The 22,349-nt window shown below is 40.3% G+C and overlaps 3 protein-coding genes across 5 annotated transcripts; 1 reads left to right on the top strand and 2 right to left on the bottom strand.

The window, feature by feature from the left end:
• Positions 1-21: 21 nt before the first annotated feature.
• LOC146494548 (ninjurin-1) lies at positions 22-11,569 on the top strand. The gene is made up of 3 exons (XM_085146581.1): positions 22-343; positions 5,988-6,225; positions 8,925-11,569. The coding sequence occupies exons 1-3, from the start codon at positions 209-211 to the stop codon at positions 9,065-9,067; spliced, it is 516 nt and encodes a 171-aa protein (XP_085002707.1). The 5' UTR covers positions 22-208; the 3' UTR covers positions 9,068-11,569.
• On the bottom strand, positions 11,171-16,390 carry LOC146494547 (caspase recruitment domain-containing protein 19-like). 3 transcript variants are annotated; one of them, XM_085146579.1, is made up of 6 exons: positions 15,522-16,390; positions 14,190-14,335; positions 13,942-14,098; positions 13,388-13,456; positions 12,067-12,132; positions 11,171-11,941 (listed from the first exon to the last, which is right to left on the bottom strand). In XM_085146579.1, the coding sequence occupies exons 1-6, from the start codon at positions 15,526-15,528 to the stop codon at positions 11,829-11,831; spliced, it is 558 nt and encodes a 185-aa protein (XP_085002705.1). In that variant the 5' UTR covers positions 15,529-16,390; the 3' UTR covers positions 11,171-11,828. The 3 variants fall into 3 exon arrangements, with proteins under 3 accessions (XP_085002705.1, XP_085002706.1, XP_085002704.1); XM_085146580.1 differs by having other exon boundaries at positions 11,824-12,132; positions 15,507-16,390; XM_085146578.1 differs by having other exon boundaries at positions 11,824-12,132.
• On the bottom strand, positions 16,383-21,286 carry susd3 (sushi domain containing 3). Its single transcript, XM_085146574.1, is given in 8 exon segments — positions 16,383-16,589; positions 16,592-16,637; positions 16,640-16,731; positions 16,826-16,901; positions 16,903-16,993; positions 17,483-17,627; positions 18,497-18,691; positions 20,284-21,286. Coding segments are annotated over 8 exon segments (801 nt in total). The 5' UTR covers positions 20,360-21,286; the 3' UTR covers positions 16,383-16,509.
• Positions 21,287-22,349: the final 1,063 nt, after the last annotated feature.

Genomic DNA, 22,349 nt, shown 5'->3' with positions numbered 1-22,349 from the left:
GACAAAGGCTGATTAGAGTCAGTGCAAGTAAATTACACAGCAATTAAAAACATAAATAAATAATTTCTCACGCCCTTTGCAGATTCAGTCACGTGTCTTAACTCCCGAGCCTGCTGTTGAAACAACATTTTTCCATTATCACTGCTGTTGTGTCACTATAATATAGTAGTTACACGTGCATCAGTAGCTCTGTCACGTAGCCTTGGCTATGTGCTTGCGGGTCCAGTCTTCTCTACCCCTACAGGATATTTTGCCACTTTGCTGCAGCCTGCATCTGAGGTGTAGCAGCTCTTCGCACAGGGCAAAAATGAGCAGCATCATCAACAGGTTAAGTGGCACCGAGGTAAGATATTTGCAGCCCCTTTTTAACATTCATCGAGGGAAAATGTAAATCCTCTGGTTTATAGATGTCTATAGGCTAAGTAGATCGATCTTACAAATTTACATGCTCACAAGTGCAATAAATAAAAGATGCACGAAGAAAGATTACCTGATTCATAAGAGTATTCTTGCTGTTTTGCATGCTTTTATACAGTAGAATAGAAGGAGTGTTAATACAGTGCAAACATACACGAACCGCAAAGCAATCGCTTGGATACGGGCACTTGGGAAATGTGCTGTCATGCAATCATTTTTGTTTGGGTTGAATTTTTTGTTGCAAGAAGTGTTGATTCATTGTCGTGGTCATTTCTGTACCCAGAGTTGTCGGTTGTTACTTTTTATTGTAAACCGATCGTGTAAAAGTATCCACCTCCTGCGGTTTCTGCGCTTCCATGCCACTTCTGTGCCTTTTCTCATGTTACATGTCATCTGCATGTGAGGTACATTCAGAGGTGCATAAGCTTTGCAGAATAGAATTGGTGCTGAATAAGACGGATTTTATGTCTCCGCAGAAACATTTGACCAGACATCTTAAAGTCTTTTGCAGGCATGCTGGGTCAGATGACAGTCTGCTCTGGCTTAGGGGTGAAGTATTGTTGGTACCTGAGTGACCTTATAAACAATGAATGCCCTCCTTTGTTACCAGTGCACTGGCTTAAATGCACACATAAAAACAGACACAAGGTTTTACTTTTGTATTACATCATCCTGCTTCATGCCACAACTGTAAAGCTCACAGATTGATTACTTGAGTTTATTAGGCAATTGAAGCTGCCATTTAAGAGTAGTTCAGTCCTGCATCTAATGTGCAGCATCCAGTTTTACAGGGCAGGGAAATGGACTTCACTCTGTTATCCGCATGGTCACTGTCTTAATAGCGCCATTTAATTTCAGATGTGTGTGTGTGTGTGTGTGTGTATTTGAGGAAGAAGGCAGGAGGAAGAGAGACCCTGGCAGCCACAGATACTTCCTTGCAACAGTCAGAGCTCAGCCAGCATTTGCAAAATGTAATACCCTTACGCTCGATAAAATGAGCAATTGATCTCATTTACAATGTGTCCCCCAGCAGTGTGAGTCAATATGAGTGGTTTTTTTTTCAATCCATGGCTCTTGTAGGGTGAATATCTCACAGGAAGACTTTCTGCAGGCTTTTAATATCCTTGCCTGCCTTTCACTGAAATCTAAGGCCGATGAGATGAGTCAGATTTCACTTTCTTTGATAACCCGTAGTTTAAATTGCAGCTTTTCACTAAATGAGAAAGTGTTTTTGATTTGTTTGGGGTTTTTTTTCCTACCATAAGTGCCTTAGTTGCATAGACCACACTCAGAAACAGTCATGTTTGCTTTGCTTTGTGCAAGGCTGTAAAACTAAAAGCTCTACAGAGATTCATGGAAATTAGATTTACAGTTGGGTCGATTGTCATCTGGAAGCTGGCCAGATTTTGAGGTGAGTGAGAGAAGAAGGCTGCTGATAGGACATGATGGATGGAGAGCAAAGAAGTGCTTATGCATGAAGAAAAAAAAAGTAAGGGAAATACTCACTCATGCAGTTAGAGTTAATTTAGCGTTTCATCATATAGCTGAACACGGACTCAATTAACTAAATAATAAATGTACGGTTTCATTGTCTTAAGTGGTGTCTTGCTTTGTTGCCTTGAAGAGCTTTCTACATGTCAAACACAGAGCTTAACAATACAAAGCTAAAGGCACTGCATACTCTCTAAGTAACTTACATGTGGGTAGTGTAATCAGTTAGTGTGACGACATGGGAAAAGGAGAAAAGTTTTGGATTAGGTGTGCAAGTTGAATGAGTTCATTTAGTTTTTTTGGAAATCAGCCAAAACGTTCATTTGCTTCTGAATACACAATGAAAAATGGATTTATTTGATCTGAGGTTTGGGTTAAATCACGGGAATTAAGAAATTGCAGTCTTTCCAAAGTTGTAAAAAGCATGTATTATACAACTCTGCATCTAGCTTTAGCATTAAAAAAATATGAGAAGTAGCGAATGTGAATATAAGGGTCTTTTATTTGTTTTTCACCCTTGGTAATCCTTTGCATTCTGCAACCTGGGTTGAAAGGTAAAATAATGTCATATTTTCTCATTCAATTCAATTCAGCTTCAATTTTATTTATATAGCGCCAAATCACAACAACAGTTGCCTCAAGGCGCTTTCTATTGTAAGGTAAAGACCCTAGAATAATACAAAGAAAACAGAGGAAACCCCAACAATCATATGACCCCCTATGAGCAAGCGCTTTGGTGACAGTGGGAAGGAAAAACTTTCTTTTAACAGGAAGAAACCCCCAGCAGAACCAGTTTTATTCTCAGTTTTATTCTCAGTTTTATTTATGTGATTTATATGAATGATTTCAATTGCTCAGTTAAGCACTTAGGTCAACATTCATTGTTTGAAGAAGCCTTATATAAATAACTTACTGATTAGCTGGTTTCCCTTCTCATTCCCACATTGTAGTGTTAGTGACACCTTACAGCAGAAACTGAATAATGTTAAATATTATGACATGATTTCCTCTGTTATTCCACAGTGACACATAACTGAGAGTTAAGATCCAAACAACTTTTATGTCTCTGACTATCTCCCCCTCCCTCGTTACCTTGCTCCTTCTCTCCCCTCGGTGTATCTCCCCCGAGACTGATTCAGACTAGAAATGCACTGTGAATAATTCATCACAAAAATCAGCACTGAAACCTAGAACCAGTACAGCACAACTGATTTAATGAGAACTTTTCTTTTTTTTTCCCCGTACAGTTTAGATAGCTATAAATCTGGTGTGCCTAGATGACTGACAAGCACTGGGTTTCTCTGGGATATAAAATTCTTTCCAAAAATGCAATTGTGAGTTGCCTTTTTTTTTGCCTTCCACTTTTTTTCCCCAAATATTATTCAAACGAAAACCAACGAAAACGTACATTCTCTTTTTTTTTTTTTTTTTTAAAGTAGCATGTTATCCCTCCACTCCACTCACAGCTGTTGAGTAAGACATATTATAAGAGCCTGTATTTGCTATCGTTTTTGCACTGAATATCTCCTCTACTGTGATTAGTTGTTGTGCTATTTTGCCAGCTGTATGATGCGAGTAGACAGCAGGATTAATCGTGATAAATAGCTTGGGCAGACAGAGGAAATGACCTTTAGATTTGGCCTACATACATGTCAAAAAGGAGGAGTTCTTTTTTGGAAAAAATTCACCTCCTGCGTTTCTAGACATAGTGACTCCATATTTCCAACCTGCGATCTCACAACAAGTATTATCTCGCTGTGGTCTGTTGACTCTGGGATAAAGGGCTGTATTTTTTGAAAAACCCATATCAGTGTGTGAGAGCAGAACGGCTGACCCTGACACGTCATGACAGTATGCCATTTGTGGTATTTGGAGCAGATCACAGTCACAGGACACCCTGCCACACCACATTGCTTTCCAGCGAAAATGCATGTTTGCCTTCACAAAGCATGTCCTAAAATGTGTTTTAATTCCTCATTGTGAAGGTGTAACACAGTGCAGTGGAGCTTTGAGTTGAAAGGATTTGGAAAAAACACATTTTGGTTTTTTGTTTTTGTTTGGTTTTTTTTTAAACATTTGCTGGATACTGCCGAGATGTCTCTGAAGCGTTCACATGAATCTATGATAAAGCATAAAAGTTAAACTGATAAGTAGACTGCCAGATGATGAACTTGGCCAGTAACCCATTTAATACATCTTCTAAAAAGAAGAGATTTATTAAAAGAATTAAACATGGCTTGTCCAGTGGTTATCACAGGATTGAAAAAAAATTATCAAAATAATTACTGCAACCAGAGTACCAGATCATTACCAACCCCATCGACCACACCTTCTGTTCAGAGTGTACTTCCCCTCATACATCAAGTTAACCCATGCCAGTTGATTGCTGTGAATCTCTTAAATGCATTGTAATTCAGCTCTAGCCTCATCCATGGTAAATTAGAGGGTGCAGCTTTTCTTTCCTTTCTTTTTGTCTTTATCCCTCGAGCAGAGGGAAGACAGCTCGCACCACTTCTGCAGTTTGGTTAATCTCAGACAAACTATGCTCTCTGCAGCTGCAGGGAGTGTTATGATAAAAACGGAAGATTTTGGTGTTCAGGAAGAGACTGCTGATTTTTTTTTCCTTCTCAAAGAAAGAGAGGCATTGGCATTCATGCTTTGACCTTGTTGCCACTGAATTTTAAAATGTGGTTCTCAGGTGTAATGAGCCAGCATTTCTTTTATAGAGAGAGACTCCTTATTCACCAATAAGATAACTTTTTTTCCAGAACCTTCTGGTCCAGTGGATATGTATGGTTCTCTCTTTGCAGTACATAGTCCACTGACATGGAGTGAACACACAAACACACTCACAACTCAGCTAATCTAATGTTGCATCACGCTCACCCACACAAGAATCGATAGGTTACACAACTCAGAGTAAAAGTAACTTTCTTAAACGCTTTTGGTCAACACCTGCTGATTAATCATGGAAATGAATTATCATATTTACTCACCTCTCTTCCTAAGTCCCTGGTTTATTGAGTATAAAATATAACAAAATAATAAAGCACATTTTGTCCATAGGTGCACAATGAGCCACGAGTAGGACATCACAGAAACTACTGAAGAAAGTAGACAAGAGTTAACAAGATGCAGCAGTGGCCTCTGAGTGTACGGGAAGTAAAAGCGAGGAGCGAAGAAGAAGTGCTCAGTGCATCCACTAGCACCCTGGGTTTAGAGCAGCGTAACTAAAGGAACTTGATGAAACTCTTAGATTTGTCAAAAAGGAAAGTGAAAGATTAATTTTAAGAGTAGAGAGGGTGTCTTTCTTCAGAACCAAAAGTAGTTTTCACAAGTAGAGTAGGTTTCACAAGAGAAGGTCCTGATCCTGAAGGGTCTAACTGCCAAAAGATGGGCAAACTGAGGTAAACTGCTATCATATAACACTGGTTCTTCTTGGCTTTGCTCAGCCCATTTCTGCAGCTGTCCATCAAGCTTCAAGAGAATGTGATATGGGCAGAATATGAACAAAGGATCACTCTATCACTCTACACTGATAGTTTTTTTTACAGATAAGAAAATCAATCATTTGACTGTTTTGATTTATAAAGTCAACAAACACTGGAATAGAGGGCAACAAGTGCAGCGCAGGCTCATAGAAGCAGTATAAAATGCCCAGAGCTCAATGTTCATATGACACTAGCGAAGGAGAAAATGTGCAGACTGAAAGTGATAGTTTGAAACTATTCACAAACGGCATATGCTGACTTCGTGTTTGTCATGTTTTAATGGTACTGTTACCGGATTGCCAGTATCTCTTTGCTGTACTAATGGCTCTGTTTTCAAAGGTCACTCTTCTGTAATGGCTGGTGTTGTTCTAATTAGGTCAGAATGATAACCAGATCCTCACAATCTGTGCTCAGGAAACACAAAATTACTGCTAGTCTCATCAAAATTATGCCTTGTTGGCTCTACTGGAAGAACAAAACACAGCACAGAGCAAGCCTTTCTGCTTGTTTCCTGGCGTTCTTCTTTCTGTCATTATCTGCAAGCCATAAACATTATCTCTGTGCCAATTACTCTCTTCTCTCCCCCAGACCACCCATCCAGATGCTTGGCCCAGAAGCCCAGCTCCTCTGAACATGAACCACTATGCCAATAAGAAGAGTGCAGCTGAGAGTATGCTGGATGTGGCCCTGCTGATGGCCAATGCCTCCCAGCTAAAAGCTGTTCTGGAGCAGGGGCCAAGCTTCCACTTTTACACCCCCACCATCACTCTAATCAGCATCTCTCTGTGTCTACAGATCACAGTCGGGGTCCTGCTTATCTTCATAGGTGAGAAAGTAAACATAGCCTGAGCCCTTCTGGTGTATCAGAGGTGTTTTTGCTGTCTGGCATCTCAATCCTTTACTTGCCCACTTCATCCTTCCTATTCTAGCAAGATTACAGCGATCTATATGCCACCTTTTGCCCTACAATGCACCCCCTCCCCCATAAACGTCAAGTCTACTGACTCCTGACAAACAACCTATTAGGTGCTGGATTCAGTCGCTATAGCAACCAGGACTGAGAGGTCAAAGGGTTCACTAGGTTTTACTGCTGATATCAGCACTGCTGGGAGTTGGGAGAGGTGCTGTGTATGTGTGTAAATGTGTCAATATGTGTCAGTATGTATGTATCTCCATGTGTTGGAACAAAGAGAAAAGCCCAAAAAGTGACAGATGCAGCAACAATGTTTTAGGAGCTCTGCTGATATCTCGGGTTGAAAAATTGGTGCGTGTAAATAAAAATAATAAGATAAGTTGGGGATAGATAAACTAATTGAGTTTTTTTTCCTGACACACTGAACAACAGGTTAATGAACTTTAAGCCAGTCACAATGACTCAGCTGTAGATGGATGAGTAAACAAAGTGAGTTTTGTTTGGTTAGTGTGAAACTCACAACCCCACATATCTTATCTACCTCCTCTGTGAAACTGCTGAAAACAAAATCTAAAAATAATCAATTATCAATCAGATATTTCAAAGCACGCCCAGATGAATATTTCCTCCCTTGTTGCTCAGATTTCTGCAAAAGAAATATTATATCATCATCAACATTGTTACAGTATGAGTATACAGTACAATCAGATATTATTAACTCTGACATTTGCACATTGAGGTATTCACATTAAAAACGTCACATGTCCATAAGACACATCCAGCACGTGAGAGTCATCACTCATTCATTGCCCCTTTGACCTCCTTCACCAGACTTAAACAGCACCCCTCGCCTTTACCAAAATATCACACACATTTCTTTCTCATTACTCTTTTCTTCATTTCCGTTTACTCTTCTGAACTTCTTTGGCCTCTCGTCCTCACATCCCTCCCTCCCCGTTGGATCCAGCTCTCTCTAATGGAGTCAGTGGTGCGTGATGTGAACGGCCTACATACTGGCCACCCCAACCAGACTCTAGCCCCCACCAAGACAGATCAGATACACACACACACATCACAGGAAGGGTTCTTACGCTGTTTAACCTCTGGTAATTTCCATCAAATACACACACCCATGCACATATGCATGGCTACTGCACACCCATTTGTATGAATATGCATTCATGTGACCATTATTCACAGGCGACTCCCTGTGCTGCTGATGATACCATAGTAATGTCTTTGTCACAACACTAATTTTCATAACATTTAACACATGCCATGATGCTATTAAAACACAAAAGAAATGACACAGTTGCATATAGGAAATACAAGCTTCCCTTGATCAGTTTTCTTCCCCTGTATTGTTCTTTCTCTGTGATTTGAACCTGACACTTGTTTTCTTTCCCTGTGTGACATTTATGCCTGCGATGTATAGTAAATGTATCCCATCATATACATGTTTAATTTGGGGGATGCTATTGTTACAAATCCAATTCCAAAAAAGTTGGGAAGCTATGTTAAATGCAAATAAAAACAGAATGCAATGATTTGCATATCTCACAAACTCATACTTTATTCACTATGAAGAATAGAAAACGTATTAAATGTTTCAACTGAGAAACTATACTATTTTAACAAATGTATCGGGTGCCATTAGTAGCAACAGGTCTAAACAAAAGTTGAGACAGGGCCATGTTTACAACTGTGTAGCAGCGTCTCTTCTTTTAACAACAGTCCATATATGTCTTGAAACTTAGGAGACCAGTTGTTTTGTTCCATTCTTGTCTTATTCTGAAATATAGGATTGTAGCTGCTCAATAATTCTGGGTCTTTTTTTGCCACATTTTTGGTTTCCATGACAGTTTCATGTCTGTTTTTTTATGGCAGTGTCACCTGAGATTCCAAAGATCACAAGCATCCAGTATTGATTTTCATCATTGTCCCATGTGCATGGAGATGTTTCCAAATGATTGGAATCTTATGATGATGTTGTGAATTGTAACTGATAAGATGTTCAAAGTCTTCACGATTTACAAAGAGGAAAACTATTCAGAAATTGTTCCACAATTTGTAGATGCAGTTTTTTTGCAGACTGATGAGCCTCTGCCTACTGCACCATTACTTTTGACAAACTCTGCCCCTTTAAGATGATCTTTTTGTACTCAGTCATGTTACTGACCTGTTGCCAATTCAACTAATTAGTTGCAAAATGTTCCTTAAGCTGTTTCATTTAAGTACTGCTTACTTTTAAAGCCTTTTGCATTTCCCTGTCCCAACTTTTTTGAGTGATCAAATTCAAAATGAGCTAAAATTTTTAATAACATAGTAAATTGATTGCAGTAGATCTAACTTTTTTGCCACGTTAATCTGAGTTTCCACTAAGTGAAAAATGAAAAACTGAATATTGCATTGTTTCCTTACATGCTTGCGTCATAAAATAAAAGACACAAATAGATGTATGAGCATTCTGAACCCAGAATTAAGTAAATATAGATTTGTGGTTGACAGTAAATCTTTGCACCATAATGAGTTGGCTTTAGTCCCAGAATAGAGTAGATTGTTGTGCAATTAGACATTATCTGAGTTGTGTGTTGTTCTGTTTTTGTTCACAGTTCGATGGAACCTGAATGACGAGCAAAAACACCAGAGGCTGAACTTCATGGAAAACTTGGCTACAGGTCTGGTGTTCATCATTGTGGTGGTCAACGTCTTCATCACAGCTTTTGGAGTCCATCGAACAAATTACAGCAACTGAACATGCACACACACACACACACACACACACACACACACACACACACACACACACACACACAGGCACATCTATGTATGTGTGTATGCATTATTTTCACAGTCTTTCACTGCTCCCCTCTCTCTTTTCAAACAGGCATTTTCTCTCCTGCCTTACTCTGCAGTTTGCTCCTAAAACCTTTCATGTCGTCAGCATTTTTTTGCTCTACTCCTCTTCTGACCGGACCTTCACAATCACCTACATGACCTACAAACACAGTGACCTCTCCAGGCTCGCAGAGAAATTTCCACCAGAAAACAACTCAAACAAAATACACAGCTGTTCATTTACCAGAAAATCATTGTCCCGCATGGCTGCAGGCACAGAGAGAAAATAGCGAACAAGAGAGAAACAGCCGTAGCGACAAAGAGGTCTGGTACGTAAACAACACAACATTTGTTCTGAATGGACAAACAGGAAAGTGGAGACAGCAGCAGTCAGGACCATGTGACCTCATGCTGTCTGTCTCCTATGCTGTCCGACAGTGACCCGAAGCACTAGCCAGACATGGATGCACAGTCTCACACACACACCTGAACACTCTTTAATTTTTAATTGCACCAGTGACGTTTGATCAGGTTTAACGGGTGTGCTGAGCACATGTATGCAGCACAGGGCAGGCCTCATCCGCCTCAAAACACCTACTCCCCACCTCCACAGCTTTAACTTTACTATCAACTCTACCCCACAGGCGTCATGCCTAACATTCAGTTATAACAGTGTTTGGTTGTGCTATGAATCCCTCTGTGATGAGCAAAGCCGGACTTTGTTTGTGGTTCTTTGGACCAGAAGTAGCTGGTGAGTCAGAGTCAACAGAGCACAGACCCCGGCAGAACTACTTGTTAAAACAGAAGCCTTAATTAGGCAGCAATGCCACTGAAACCCCAATTAGAGCACAAGCAAATGCTCATTTTATACACTTGAGTGGTTTGACATAAATATCCAGTAAAGGAAATTTGAGGCTGTTTCACATAATTATCAGCTAAAAACCTTAATCGCATTCATGCAGCTATCTATAATTTCTCCAAGGTGGTTGTGAAGAAGCACCTTTCAGATGGCAAAACGTCGCAATCTCATCCTTTTCCTCCCCTACAACTATCATTGGTAACCGTGGAAACAGCCACACTGAGAGCCAGATTTCATGATACACACAGCTTCACTTGGAGGAGATCTGTAGATTGACATATATACATAATGTATATCCATGGCTCCTACCGCTCTGTCTTGAAGTTTAACAAAGTGACTCTGTGGGGGCTGCGCATCAGAGGATGCTGATGATCAACAAGGACTTTTAGTTCCTTTGAAGCGAGCGTATTAATAGCTCTCTCGTGGGAATGTGGATGCCAGAGTGTGAACTGAACAATCACTCTGGTGACATTTCCAGCCCCCTTTAGCACCTCCCAATTCCTCCTCCCTCTCTCTTTGACTCCCCTCTCATCTGTTGCTCTCACTTCGCAGGGAAGACAGTAGCAGAAAAATGCTGCCGAGTGCAGATAATCTCCTGAGATCAGACACCTCTGCTCTGCTGCTGTGATGCAGACCCTACCTCTGATGTGACTACTTTCCTGCACATCGTTTATTACAAGAAACAGAGAGCATTCAAATGCACCCATCAGGGTATTTCAAAGGCATTCTTGCTAGCAGCATTTAATAGAGCATTTAATCAAGTTAGCTTAACTCATTCAACCAAATTGATTGCCATTATTCATTAATGAGGTCTGATCCCTGCTTCCCATTGTCATTGTTATAGCACACTTGAATATTTTTCTGTTTTTTTGTGTGTGTATGAGTGAGGAAGTAGTGCCCTCTAGTGTATGTGTTGCTGCTGTTGAATCAATTAGATGAATAATTTAACATAATCTCCATTTCATGATGACAGTGCAGTGAACAGTGCCAGAAACTAACCCGGAAAAGCTAATCAATGCACTGCTAATTACCTTTAATTCCCCTTTGTTGCCACACTACGGCAACATATACAGCATTTAATTAATGATGTTCCCATTTCTACAAAGACCTTTGTCGAATATTTGTTACACTAGACTAAAAATAACACGCAAACACAGGCGATCCAAATTTGCTGTGCTTTATTTGAAAATAAGTAACACTATTAGAGTGCCCTTTATTTTGCAAATTTTATAGAAGGCACTGGAAGTGGGCTAAGGTGTGATCATACATGTATTTGTTGTGTATTTTTTAAAAAAGAAAATCTTTGTTGTGAAATGCGTTAACAAACGGAGCAATTAAAAATTCAAGTTGTTAAATTAAGTGCAAACCAAGAGCCTACCCACACAGGTGCTCCTACTTGAAGCTCTCCTCAAAATACACTTTATTGCCCACTCTTGGGTTTGTTGCACCCAAACAACCGACTCAGTCTTTAGTAAGTGAAAACAGCTTTGTGGGAGTGCAGCTGCACAGTTACACTTGGTTATTATTACGCTTTAAGCATTTTAGTTTAAAAAAATAAAATTCATAGCTATCTACAAACATGAAATCCAGGCAAGAGTCATACATACAAGTACTCTGGAAGAACGTTGCATAGTTCTGCCATTTCAGATGTACGCTGTGAGAATTTGTGACAGAATGTGTCAGGTCAAGTTACATTCCTCCAATTAGTACTTTCGTACATAAATTAGTACGTGAGGTTTAGGAAAATGATGAGTTTGGCACAGAAAAAAGAAATTTTTCATGGCTTCTTCTTCTCGTTGCCTCGATGTTTTCATTTTTTCTACTTTCCAACTTCTCCATATGAAATGAAAACATCTTTAGCATCTTTACTCAGTCTTACAGCGGAGCAGTGAAGAAACACTCCAGTGCATCTCAAGGTTTCACCCTCTGTGTCTATAAAGAAGAGCAAAAAAACTGAGTTTTGTGTGTATGGAGGGTATGTTTTGAAATGTTGAACATGATCAAAGTAATTAAAGTAAGTCTCAAGTCTGTGTCGCTCTTTTTGTGCCACGACTCACCTCCGTAATAGTAGAGTACTGCAATTCCAACTACAAAACTGAAGCAGCTTAGGAAGAACATTGGTCCTGCAGGAGGAGAGAATAAAGTCATTAACTATACAATTATCTGATCAGTCTGCAGTGGCTCATACCTGCTTAATAAATTAGATGATCCAAAAAAAAAACTAAATACCACAAGCAAACTGAAATAATAGGTGATATTCTGAATGGCAAAGTCAAGAGTCCTAAATCTGCTCTGTGTACATAAAGTTGTCTCGCTCACAAGCTAAACAAGCTCCTTGGTATGACTTATGATTAGGAGTCAGTGTTTCACGGCATCTCCGATGACCCATTTCCCTGCTGACATACCTTTGACCCAGTGGATGCAGCTCTGACTGTTCAAAGGAATGCAGGACAGAGGAAGCTGCTTTATACATGAGCTTAACTGCCCTCACAAAGCTCGAGCTCTCAGTGTGATGGAATGATGAATGGTGGAAGTAAAGAGCAGTGATGGGGCCGGCATTCTGATGCTAGGGGTTAAAAGGTTCAACAGACAACTGCGTTTGCTAAAGTCCACAGCTTAGTTGAGCTTAAGGGGCTTATCTTGGGATCAGCGAGGGGGTACAGAGGGACCCTGACACACACTCACACAAACTGTAAAACTATAATAATTTTTAAAATGCCATGCAGGCAAGATAAGGAAGAAAATGACACATATAGGGCTTTTTTGAGTCATTACTTACATATTATCATTAAATATATTTCACAAGTGATTTACCAGTATCACATTTATTTTCAAATTGCCCCTTAGTTAGTGCCATTGTTGGATTGAAAGTCAGTTTTTAGTGTTTAGTCATATTTTTTAAACTGATAAATCAACAGAATAACTCAACCATTAACAGCAGTGCATTTGTGAGCTTTTCTGCCATCAAGTCAGTGACACCCTATGGATTACACTGTTTATTTGACTTGAAATTGTCAGATGTTGCTGACTATTCATGTTTGTGATTGCATTTTATGAACTTCATGCAACTAAATCCGCACGATTCCTCCTGAGAGGGATTGCAAGTAAGACTGTGCATGTTTTTGAAATAAATAAGTCCAATTTTCTGGAAAGCATGTCATGAATTGTCTAAACTATAGCAGAATTACTTAAATAATTACAGAATAATTACAGAATAACTAAGAAACAGCAACATTTATCGTATAACATCATTGTATAAATCAATGAATGTTTTTTTTTTAGTTTGTGAAATCTCAATATTCTTAAATTTTAAAGATTTGAATGATTTACATAGAGACAACCCCTTATTCTGTTGTTAATGATGGTGATTATATGTACCTCTGTCATTAAGCACATATCGCTCTTGCCAAACTGTCTTGTCGTTAGTGCATTTTGAATCTGCCACCTCTGAAAACAGAAAGTAAAAGAGGTTAAAATGCAGCATTCCACTTTAACAATAACAACCTGTGAAGTGTTAAATGGCTACTTGGACAGCAGTCTAGGCAGCACATTAGCTTCTCTTTGCATCTTAAACAGGATAAGCCTATGTAAAGCTAGACACAGCAGGGGAGCCACCTTTATAGGACACTTTGGAAGCTGCTCCTGTAATTTGTCTAACCTCATCACACCAAACATATAAGATGCACTTTTTTTTAACATGGTAGAAAAAGCAACCAGTGCTGTAAAAAAAAAAGAAAAAAAAAAAAAAGAAAAAAAGCTTAGCAGACACAAAACTTATGCTTTAAGGATAAAACCGGAACCTTTAGGTCCCACAAAGACATTGGTTCAATAGTTGTGTCTGCAATAAAATTAATGTGAAATTGAACTTCATGGAGAAGAAACAGCTATCCTCCAATCTGGAATCTGTAGCCAAGAAAAGCTCAATGTTTCACCTCTTTCTCTGACTCTGCTGGGCAGGCTAGAGTAGATGTCCTCTGTATGGATGTGAAGGGCTCTGTAGAATTCATGGCATGCCTCTTCACCTTTTCTGTGCAGGTGCTTCAAGAGATCTGCTAACCGCACCTTGGTGGGCACGCTTAGGTTCCTGAACTGCAGGGAGACACAGGCTGCATTGAGTCACTGCACGCATCTGCACAGTATGCTTCTGTTTTGTTTGTGTAACACAAATAGCTGCAGTGACCCTGTGGGCTTCCTTGTCACTTAGTATCTGCGGGTAGATCCTGTTGAGCTGCAGGACAAGTCTGTCAACCAGCTCAGTGTGTATCCTCGGATCTGAGCACAGGAACTGGGAGTCACTCTGCATCTGCTCTTGGTAACCATCGGTGTCTAGTAAAGGAAGATTGATGACAGTGAAAAGACATTGCTTAACAAGGGGTGTCAAGGCCAGCGCTGGTCAAAGCGTGGAGACCAGGTCAGAAACAGGCTATGACCCTGCACAACTGGCTCATGCGACAAAGTCCTAACAGAAGGGCTGCAGATTTTATGGTTAGTTTTAGTAATTTCTTAGTAAGCTCGTCTTGGAATCAGCCATGTTCTGAAAATAAGGAACTAAGAGGTTTATTCTCTTGTTTAGAAAGGCGAATACAATAGCTGCAAATTTGTCAGTTTCACTACACTTTATAGCTTCTATAGCTTAATGTTAGTACTGAAAATCAGCCAACTACAATTTAAGATGCATAAAATGGTGAGAGACAGCAGAAAGACTGTAAGGTGTTTAGTGTTAATAGTTTGGGCTCTGAACCATTTCCCCCCGCCCAGAAATATGCATGAGAATTGTCTGCCATTTTCTTAAAAGAAGATGCTACACTTAAGAAGAAGACGACATAAGGGGATCCATGGAAGTAAATATCCACACTGCCAATCATTAAGTAATATAGATATTGTACTTGTCCTGACCACTGTTGATATTCTTATGCGCAGTTGTGTACTTAACACATTAAACAGGCTACAGGCTGCAGCTGCAGCTGATGAGCAAACATACTACTAATATTTCTGCCATCTGTTCATGAAACATAAACTATTAACTAAATTAGTAGGTAAGTGTCAGATACCGTCATAGTGTTACATTGCATGATCTAGTTATTCTCAGTATCGTCATCCCAGTAGGAAAGATTCGACTAGTTTAATATTTTAACAGGATTCACTTTATCCCAATGTACAGTTAATGCTATAATATCTCTATGGACTAGACTGACAACAGAAGGAGCTGCGTGTCTTTAATAAAAGTCTGGATGCCTCTGATGACAGTAGTCTGCCGATTTAGTTACCGGTTGCATATCAGGACAAACGATGATACTGACCCATGACAAACTACTTAATAACACTGCGGTCACTTGACCGCGGTTTAATAACTATGTATAACAACAACTATTTTATACTATGACTTTACAGCAACAAGTGGCGCACCCAGAGAGAGAGCCTGGTAGGATATCCTGGAAGTCTTGGCTCTGGCGCAAGGATACGCGCAAAGCACTCACAACAAGGCGAAACATCTTACCCTCGCTTCACAAACCTGACATACTGACAAATTTACACCGTGTGTGAACTTGACAATCGGACCGACAGCCTCCCCGGTGAAACTTCCTGGTCTCCCCCGTGAGTCGGTGCTCCGCTGCCCCGTTACATCAGCACGCTTGGCCGTGGCGTCACCACATGACCGACCTCAAGGCTACATGATGATGTTAATGAGCCGGGCAGACAGTGACGGACTACAGCTTTATCTAGCAAACACTGAAGCACAGAAGTGCCACAAATAATCATACATCAGGTTATTCTAACCTAAAGGCTTGAATAATAATAATAATAATAATAATAATAATAATAATAATAATAATAAACGTAAGCATTTATATTGTTAAATAAACTCTCCCCACTCCAATGCATCACTCGTTGTTATTATTATACGTCTGTCATTTATTTACATTTCTCAAAATTATTATTTACACACACGTCAGTGTTTTACAACATCTCTTCTTGTGTCAAGAGTGAACTTTTCCCAGATTCCCACACTCTCCTCAGCTGACAACAAAGTTAATTATATCGCAATAGATCCCTTAAGTGTTAGCCTCAAGCAGCAGAACTTCCTTTTAAGCTCAAATCTCTTGACATCCGAAGAACAGCTCTCTCCAAGGCTGGCGTCCTGAAAACGCACTGGCTCCTCTTTACAGACAGGGGGCAGTGTGCCATTACAGTTTGCATATAAAGGCACATTAGTCTGTCAGATCAATGTCTCTTTAGAGCCATCTCGCCACTGCTGATACGCCAAAACATACTGATATAGTTATTACATCCCGCAGTCCTCGTCTATACAGCTGACACTGTTGAACAGATTTAGATATTAAACAAAGTCTTGATTGATGATTTTTGTGTGCTGTCCTCACACTGATATAATCCTTATGGAAAGTTCTTTGGGGTATATATTCCTGTTTGAGTTTATATTCCTCCCAGGGGCCCCATCTGCGGTTAATAGGTTTGCTCCTGATAAACTGCTCTGTTGTCCTTCATACTGCCACACCAAACCAGATCCCCCTGCTGAGATCTGGACCAGCCCCGGGCTTGTACTTTGACAGGAGGACAGGGGAGGGCCGGGATACTGAGGTGGGTCAGGTTCTGGCATTTGGGGCAAGAGAGGCTGGTTATAGTCGTGTCCAGGAAGAGCAGCAGGGGGAGGTGTGGGGCCATAGTTTGTGCAGGCAGGACAATAGGCATAATGCTGGTGACATCTGTGTAAGAAAAGACAGGAAGTTGGGTTTTTTGTTGTTGTTGTTTTTGTTTTTGTCACTGTGGAGCATTCAAATGAAATTCAGCACATCTCACCTGCAAGATCGTATGCTGTCACACAGGGTAGGGCTAGCAGTGTCCCATGGAGAAAGCGGATTCTCTTGGGTGTTGTTGTTGTTGTTGTTGCGGCCCTTATGACTATATCGAGACATGTTGTTCTCCTGGTTCTGGGTTGGCTCCTCCCATTGCCACGGATCTGAGTCACTGGCATAAAAATAACCATACATGTCAGTATTTCATATTTCACCAGACCTAATATTGTATTTTGGCACCTGTGGTTGTAAATAAGTAGATACATCTATTAATAGATTGTATTCAAGCAGTCCTTTTGTTGCCATGCCTTTGTCATGTTTTAGACTGTTAGAATTTCTCTGTGCTTCATATAAATGGCACTTTTTACTCCAAAGAAGCAAAATAAAGACACATACACACATCTGTGTAGCAGATCAGGCCTTATTTTGTGTTCCTGTCCCATTAATGTCTTATAACCCTTAGGTTAGCAATTATTTAAGCTAAGAACCCATCTAATTTATTATGTATGCATATTTATTTGTATAAAGAATCCAGTATTTTGCAGTGTATTGTGATGTATGCTTTCCTTATAATTACATTTTGCCAGTAATGATACGTCACCAGATTTACTTTTACTTTTTAAAATCTTAATTTCAACTTTTCCAGCAATCCTTAACTCACTTCTCCTCCTTTTTCCTTTCTTCCTCCTTGATGCAGTCAAGCAAACAGCAGGTGATGAAGGCCACAGACATGAAGAGGATTATGCCTGAACTCACAAAGGATGCCATCACAGCCACGCGGTAACCAAAATCATTGGGAGACAGAGCTGAAGAGTGACAGAAGAAGAGCCAGTTGACTGATGTATTGACTGATTTTTGCCTCATGCACTTGCACTTCTTTTTCTTTTTTACAATTCCATTCATCATACTACAAAACCTGTGTATAACAACAGCCAGAAGTCTCAAATGCCACCTCACACAAGGTTTGCAGATATTGTCTACCTCACAGACTGCTGTAATATGCCACAAGTGTTTCATTGTCATTATCCAACAGAGACTTGCAGAAATAAAAAGTCATTTTGCAACAAAGGGTTCTTGCCAGCTCATCACTGAAAGGACAATAAAATATAAATTTATTATTATTTTATTTCTTTCAGTGTCACTCAGACAATTTCATCTCTCCCATGGTGATTGATTCTGAAAAATATAATTAAAATCCTGCCCTCAGTTTTCCCACTTCCTCGCTGGCTGTACACCTGCCTGAAATGATTCCTCGCTGCCAGTTAGTAGCATCAATATTATTGCTTAATGAGATGTATCAACAAACAGCACATCATTTTCCCTCCATTGTGTTCCCACACAAATTAAGGTCATAATTAGTGCAAGCCAAACACAACTTAAGCATCTGCATGTAACTTGGTCCCTAACAAGAATGCCTACACATAATGTTTAATATATATTCCATCACTTTGGAATAATGAGCTGACAGACATTTCAGTGGGAGTTTTGCAGCCTCTGCAGTTTTTCTAGGAAAAGCATTTGAGACATTTAATCTGCATACACACACATTTTGGTAATGTATAATGAATATGCAATTAGGTCCATAAAGTGACATGTACCTGGCTACAAATGTGTTACTAATATGTGCCATTTGTTGTATATTAACTGCCATCTCAAGGTTTTGGTTTCTACTTACCTTGACAATAGGAGTCTCCTGTCCAGTAGGTGCTGTTGGGGCCCATGACACACATCATATCACTGCCTACCAGTTTATGCTTCCCCGGGCACTGTAGTGATATGACCGTACCCACATTAGTGCCATTTCCCTGGATGATCTGGTGGTTGCCCAATGTTGGCTGAGGCATGGGTGTGCACTGAGCTTTGGAATTACCTAAAGCAGAAAGCTGGAGGTCAGCTGGTGTGGAACATTTGCAGCAATGTCTACAGTTGTTGCTGCTAATGATGTTTGAGATACTGTGAATATGCATTAATCACACAAAGTTCATCCAAAATTTGGGTACATGTATAATTCATGTATCTTCAAAAGAAAATTTGTATTCATAAGAACGATAAGACAACTTGGAATTCATAGATTGCACAACAATAATTCAAGGTGAACTGTATGAACAAACAAAAAGGGGGTGGGGGGCACTGCGGATAAGAGTCAGTGTGGAATGGGGCAGTCATTCCATAGCTATCAGCACTGAACCCCTAAAGGGCTGCGCAACACTGCATGACAAAACACAGCCCCCCGTAACAGCCGAGTGCCGTGCTGAGATGAATTCTAACGGTATCAAAGAAGGAAATGTGATAAATCATTAAACAAAAGGCCTGCAAGACTGGTGGAAAAACACAGGCCATCTGGAGCAACATTAAGAGAAAAAAAAACAAGGTTATCATACTGAACAGCATGGAGCTCAGCATATTACAGGACGGAAGGTCTCTCACTGTGACAGCTCAGTACACCAGCAGTTCCTGCATGTCTACAAGTCTCAGTCTACAAGAGTATGACTTCACTGTAAAACAAGCAGTTGGAATGCACATAAACACAATGACATGAAGGCGGTGGTTTCCAGCACAACTTGGAAGTATGATGTATTTGGTTTAGGGAAAATCAAAACCAGATTTTTGATTCCCCCTCCCCCCCCCCCCCCCCCCCCCCTTTACTCTGAGATATCTGCTTTTGGTTTTCACTTAAATAAAACACACAGGTTACAGGGACTGATTTAGTGGAGGTTACTTTTTCGGGATTGCCATACACCTGTTACCATACATCCTGGGGTCATTTTTGACCCCAGGACAACACAAGGGTTAAGTTGGAGGAAAATATCCAAGGAGGAGTTGTGCACTTTGAAGAAAGACATGTGGCAGACCATAAAGTGAACCAAACTATATCAAAAGTCGCAGATAGACAAATAAAAGAAGAAGAGATGATAGTAAACCATAAACAAGATAAAATTGTAACACGGAAACCATTAGTAACTCAGATCCCACCACAAAGACACACTTCGGTGCACAGAAGAATAATTTTATGTAACTTGTATGTATGAGTGAAATGTCCGGCTGCTTGACGTCAAATCCACCCCTTTTCGTTTCCTCTTTCTGTCTTTCTTCTGACAATTATATCAACCTGACAATTATATCAACTAACCGTTAATCGGACACCAATCCACCCTTTTTTAAGTTTCATTTTATTACTGCGATGTCTAGTTCACACAATCTATCAGGTCTTTATATTACATAGGACCCTAAGCTACTAAACCTTACAGTGCAATTGTTGTTACAGCAAACACTGCGAGTCCCGACAGAGCTATTGTACAACACACATGCATGGACGCGCACATCACCTGAACAAGAAGCACGCAAGTTAACAGAATAAAACTGTCGTCAGTGCACAAGTGACATTTCGGTCTCTCGAGGATCCTGCACGCTGGCTTCGTCTAAATTAAATAGCATCTGGTTTTTCTATGCCATCTCTCTTACCTGACTTATTCCGGTCATTTTTGTTTACGGTATCAGTCCTGGATACATCTGATATTGATGCTGTTGCCGCGGACATGGTGGTGACACACAGCCGTCTCACAGAAAGCTCTTCTGGTTGTGCGTAAAGACGGCGCAGCTGTACTCCTCTGAGCCCCGTACAGGGTAAACGAAACGAAGTGTCTAGCTGCTGGCGCGGCGCTTGAGTTTCTCTGTGCGATGTTACTCGCTCCTCGTCCAGTGAACAGCTTGCCACCACCCACACTGCACCGTAACATTCACTTATTCTAATGTTCGTTCTGTGCTCTGGCTGTCGCGCAAGCGGATGAGCGCTTGAGAGGACGACGAGAGATGAAGTGATCAGTCGAGACCTTGTCGACCAAAGCAAAAATGACTTTGCGGATTAAATCATGTCGGGTCAAGTTAGGTTTCAGGTCTGCAGCTAACTACAGCTGCAAAAAACAGTCCACCTCAGTAGGTACAAATCAGGATGTGGTTGAAAATGTGCAAAACACCTCCCGATAGACACGTAAACGTGGTCTATTAGAAGACAATCAAAAGTTACCAACGCCCAGCACGAGCACGTCAGCCTTAGAGCTTTCCAGACTAAAACAGATTCAATTCAGTTGTCAACAGTAATAGACTGTTGCCTGCATGCTCAGGGACAAATACAGCACATGCAGGACGACATTTTAAATATGCTGTAAAAACTAAGCATAACTAAGTTTGCAGTGCATCTCTCCAAAGTAAGGCTAAATGATCGTTACATAAACGGAGAAGATGAGTTGTAATACCTCGATGAGAAGGAGGAAATTGAAAGTATAATTGTGGTAAAGAAGGAGATCCCACCTCTCAACTGAGCCAATGAATTAGGTTTTTCTTTGTTTACATCATATGACATCACATTCCACGTAAATTAAAAAATATCCAGTTTCTCTGTAACTAACCACACACATTTTTCTTAACGTCATTCTACTTCAGATTTTACAAATGAAGGTCCCCCCCCCCCCTTCCTTTTCCTTTTTTATGCTGTGTCACATTTTTGTTGAGTTTGTGGTTATCAAACATTCGAGTCATTCAACATGTTTGACTTCTCTGTTCTACTCACAGCTTCCTTTAAACTGTTCACACTGTAAACAATAAGGTATACACTTCTTGGCCACTTTATTAGGCACATCTGTTTAACTGCTGTTTAGTAAATACCTAAATGCATATCCAGCAACTCAGTACATTATTTAGGAATAGGCACCTCATTGATGCCCTTGGTGCCACACCCATGAGCTAAGAACAGGAAACAGAAGCTAGTTTGCACAGGCTCACCAAAATTGGACAATAGAAGGACTGGAAAGATGTTGGCTAGGGTGATGACTGTTGATTTCTGCTGCAACATTTGGATATTAGGGTCAGAATTTGGCATAAACCACATGAAAGCATGGAGCCATCATATCCTTGTGCCAGAGTGTGGGTGTTATTTTCTTGGTACATTTTGGGTCCTTGGTTGAAAATTGAGCTAAAATTGAGCATTAGTTAAACACAACAACATACCCGAGTATTGTTGCTGACCATGTACATTCCTTTATGTCAACAGCATAAACATCTGCTGGCTGCTTCACTGTACTCACAGTTCAGTGTATTCAAATGGCTTAAAGTCACCAGATCTCAATCCAATACAGCACCTTTGGGATATGGTGGAACAACACACACACACACACACACACACACACGCACACACACACACACACACACGCACACACACACACACACACACACAAAGCTGACCCACATCCTGTATTTAACTCTATAAACACCCTATAGAGGTGAGGCTCAGAGTTTCACTTTGAATTGACATTTGAAAAAGCAGAACTGTTCTCTCTCGGTGTACTATCATTCAGAACTCTGATCATGCATCAGACTGTTGGACAGACTGGAACGTCCTTGTTTACTTGAGCACATCTCCTCAGACGCACTGAAAGTCTTTGTTCAGACAGCAGATTGCCGCATCATTCATGGATAATGCTGCAATTGCTGAAAAACTTACCGTGTAGAGAGGCAAAGATTCAGAAGAACCG

Source organism: Neolamprologus multifasciatus, chromosome 20 (assembly GCF_963576455.1).
Source record: "Neolamprologus multifasciatus chromosome 20, fNeoMul1.2, whole genome shotgun sequence".
In the NCBI taxonomy this organism is placed as follows: Eukaryota; Metazoa; Chordata; class Actinopteri; order Cichliformes; family Cichlidae; genus Neolamprologus; species Neolamprologus multifasciatus.
The sequence above is the reverse complement of the archived record's forward strand: the minus strand, read 5'-3'. Positions and strand labels throughout refer to the sequence as shown.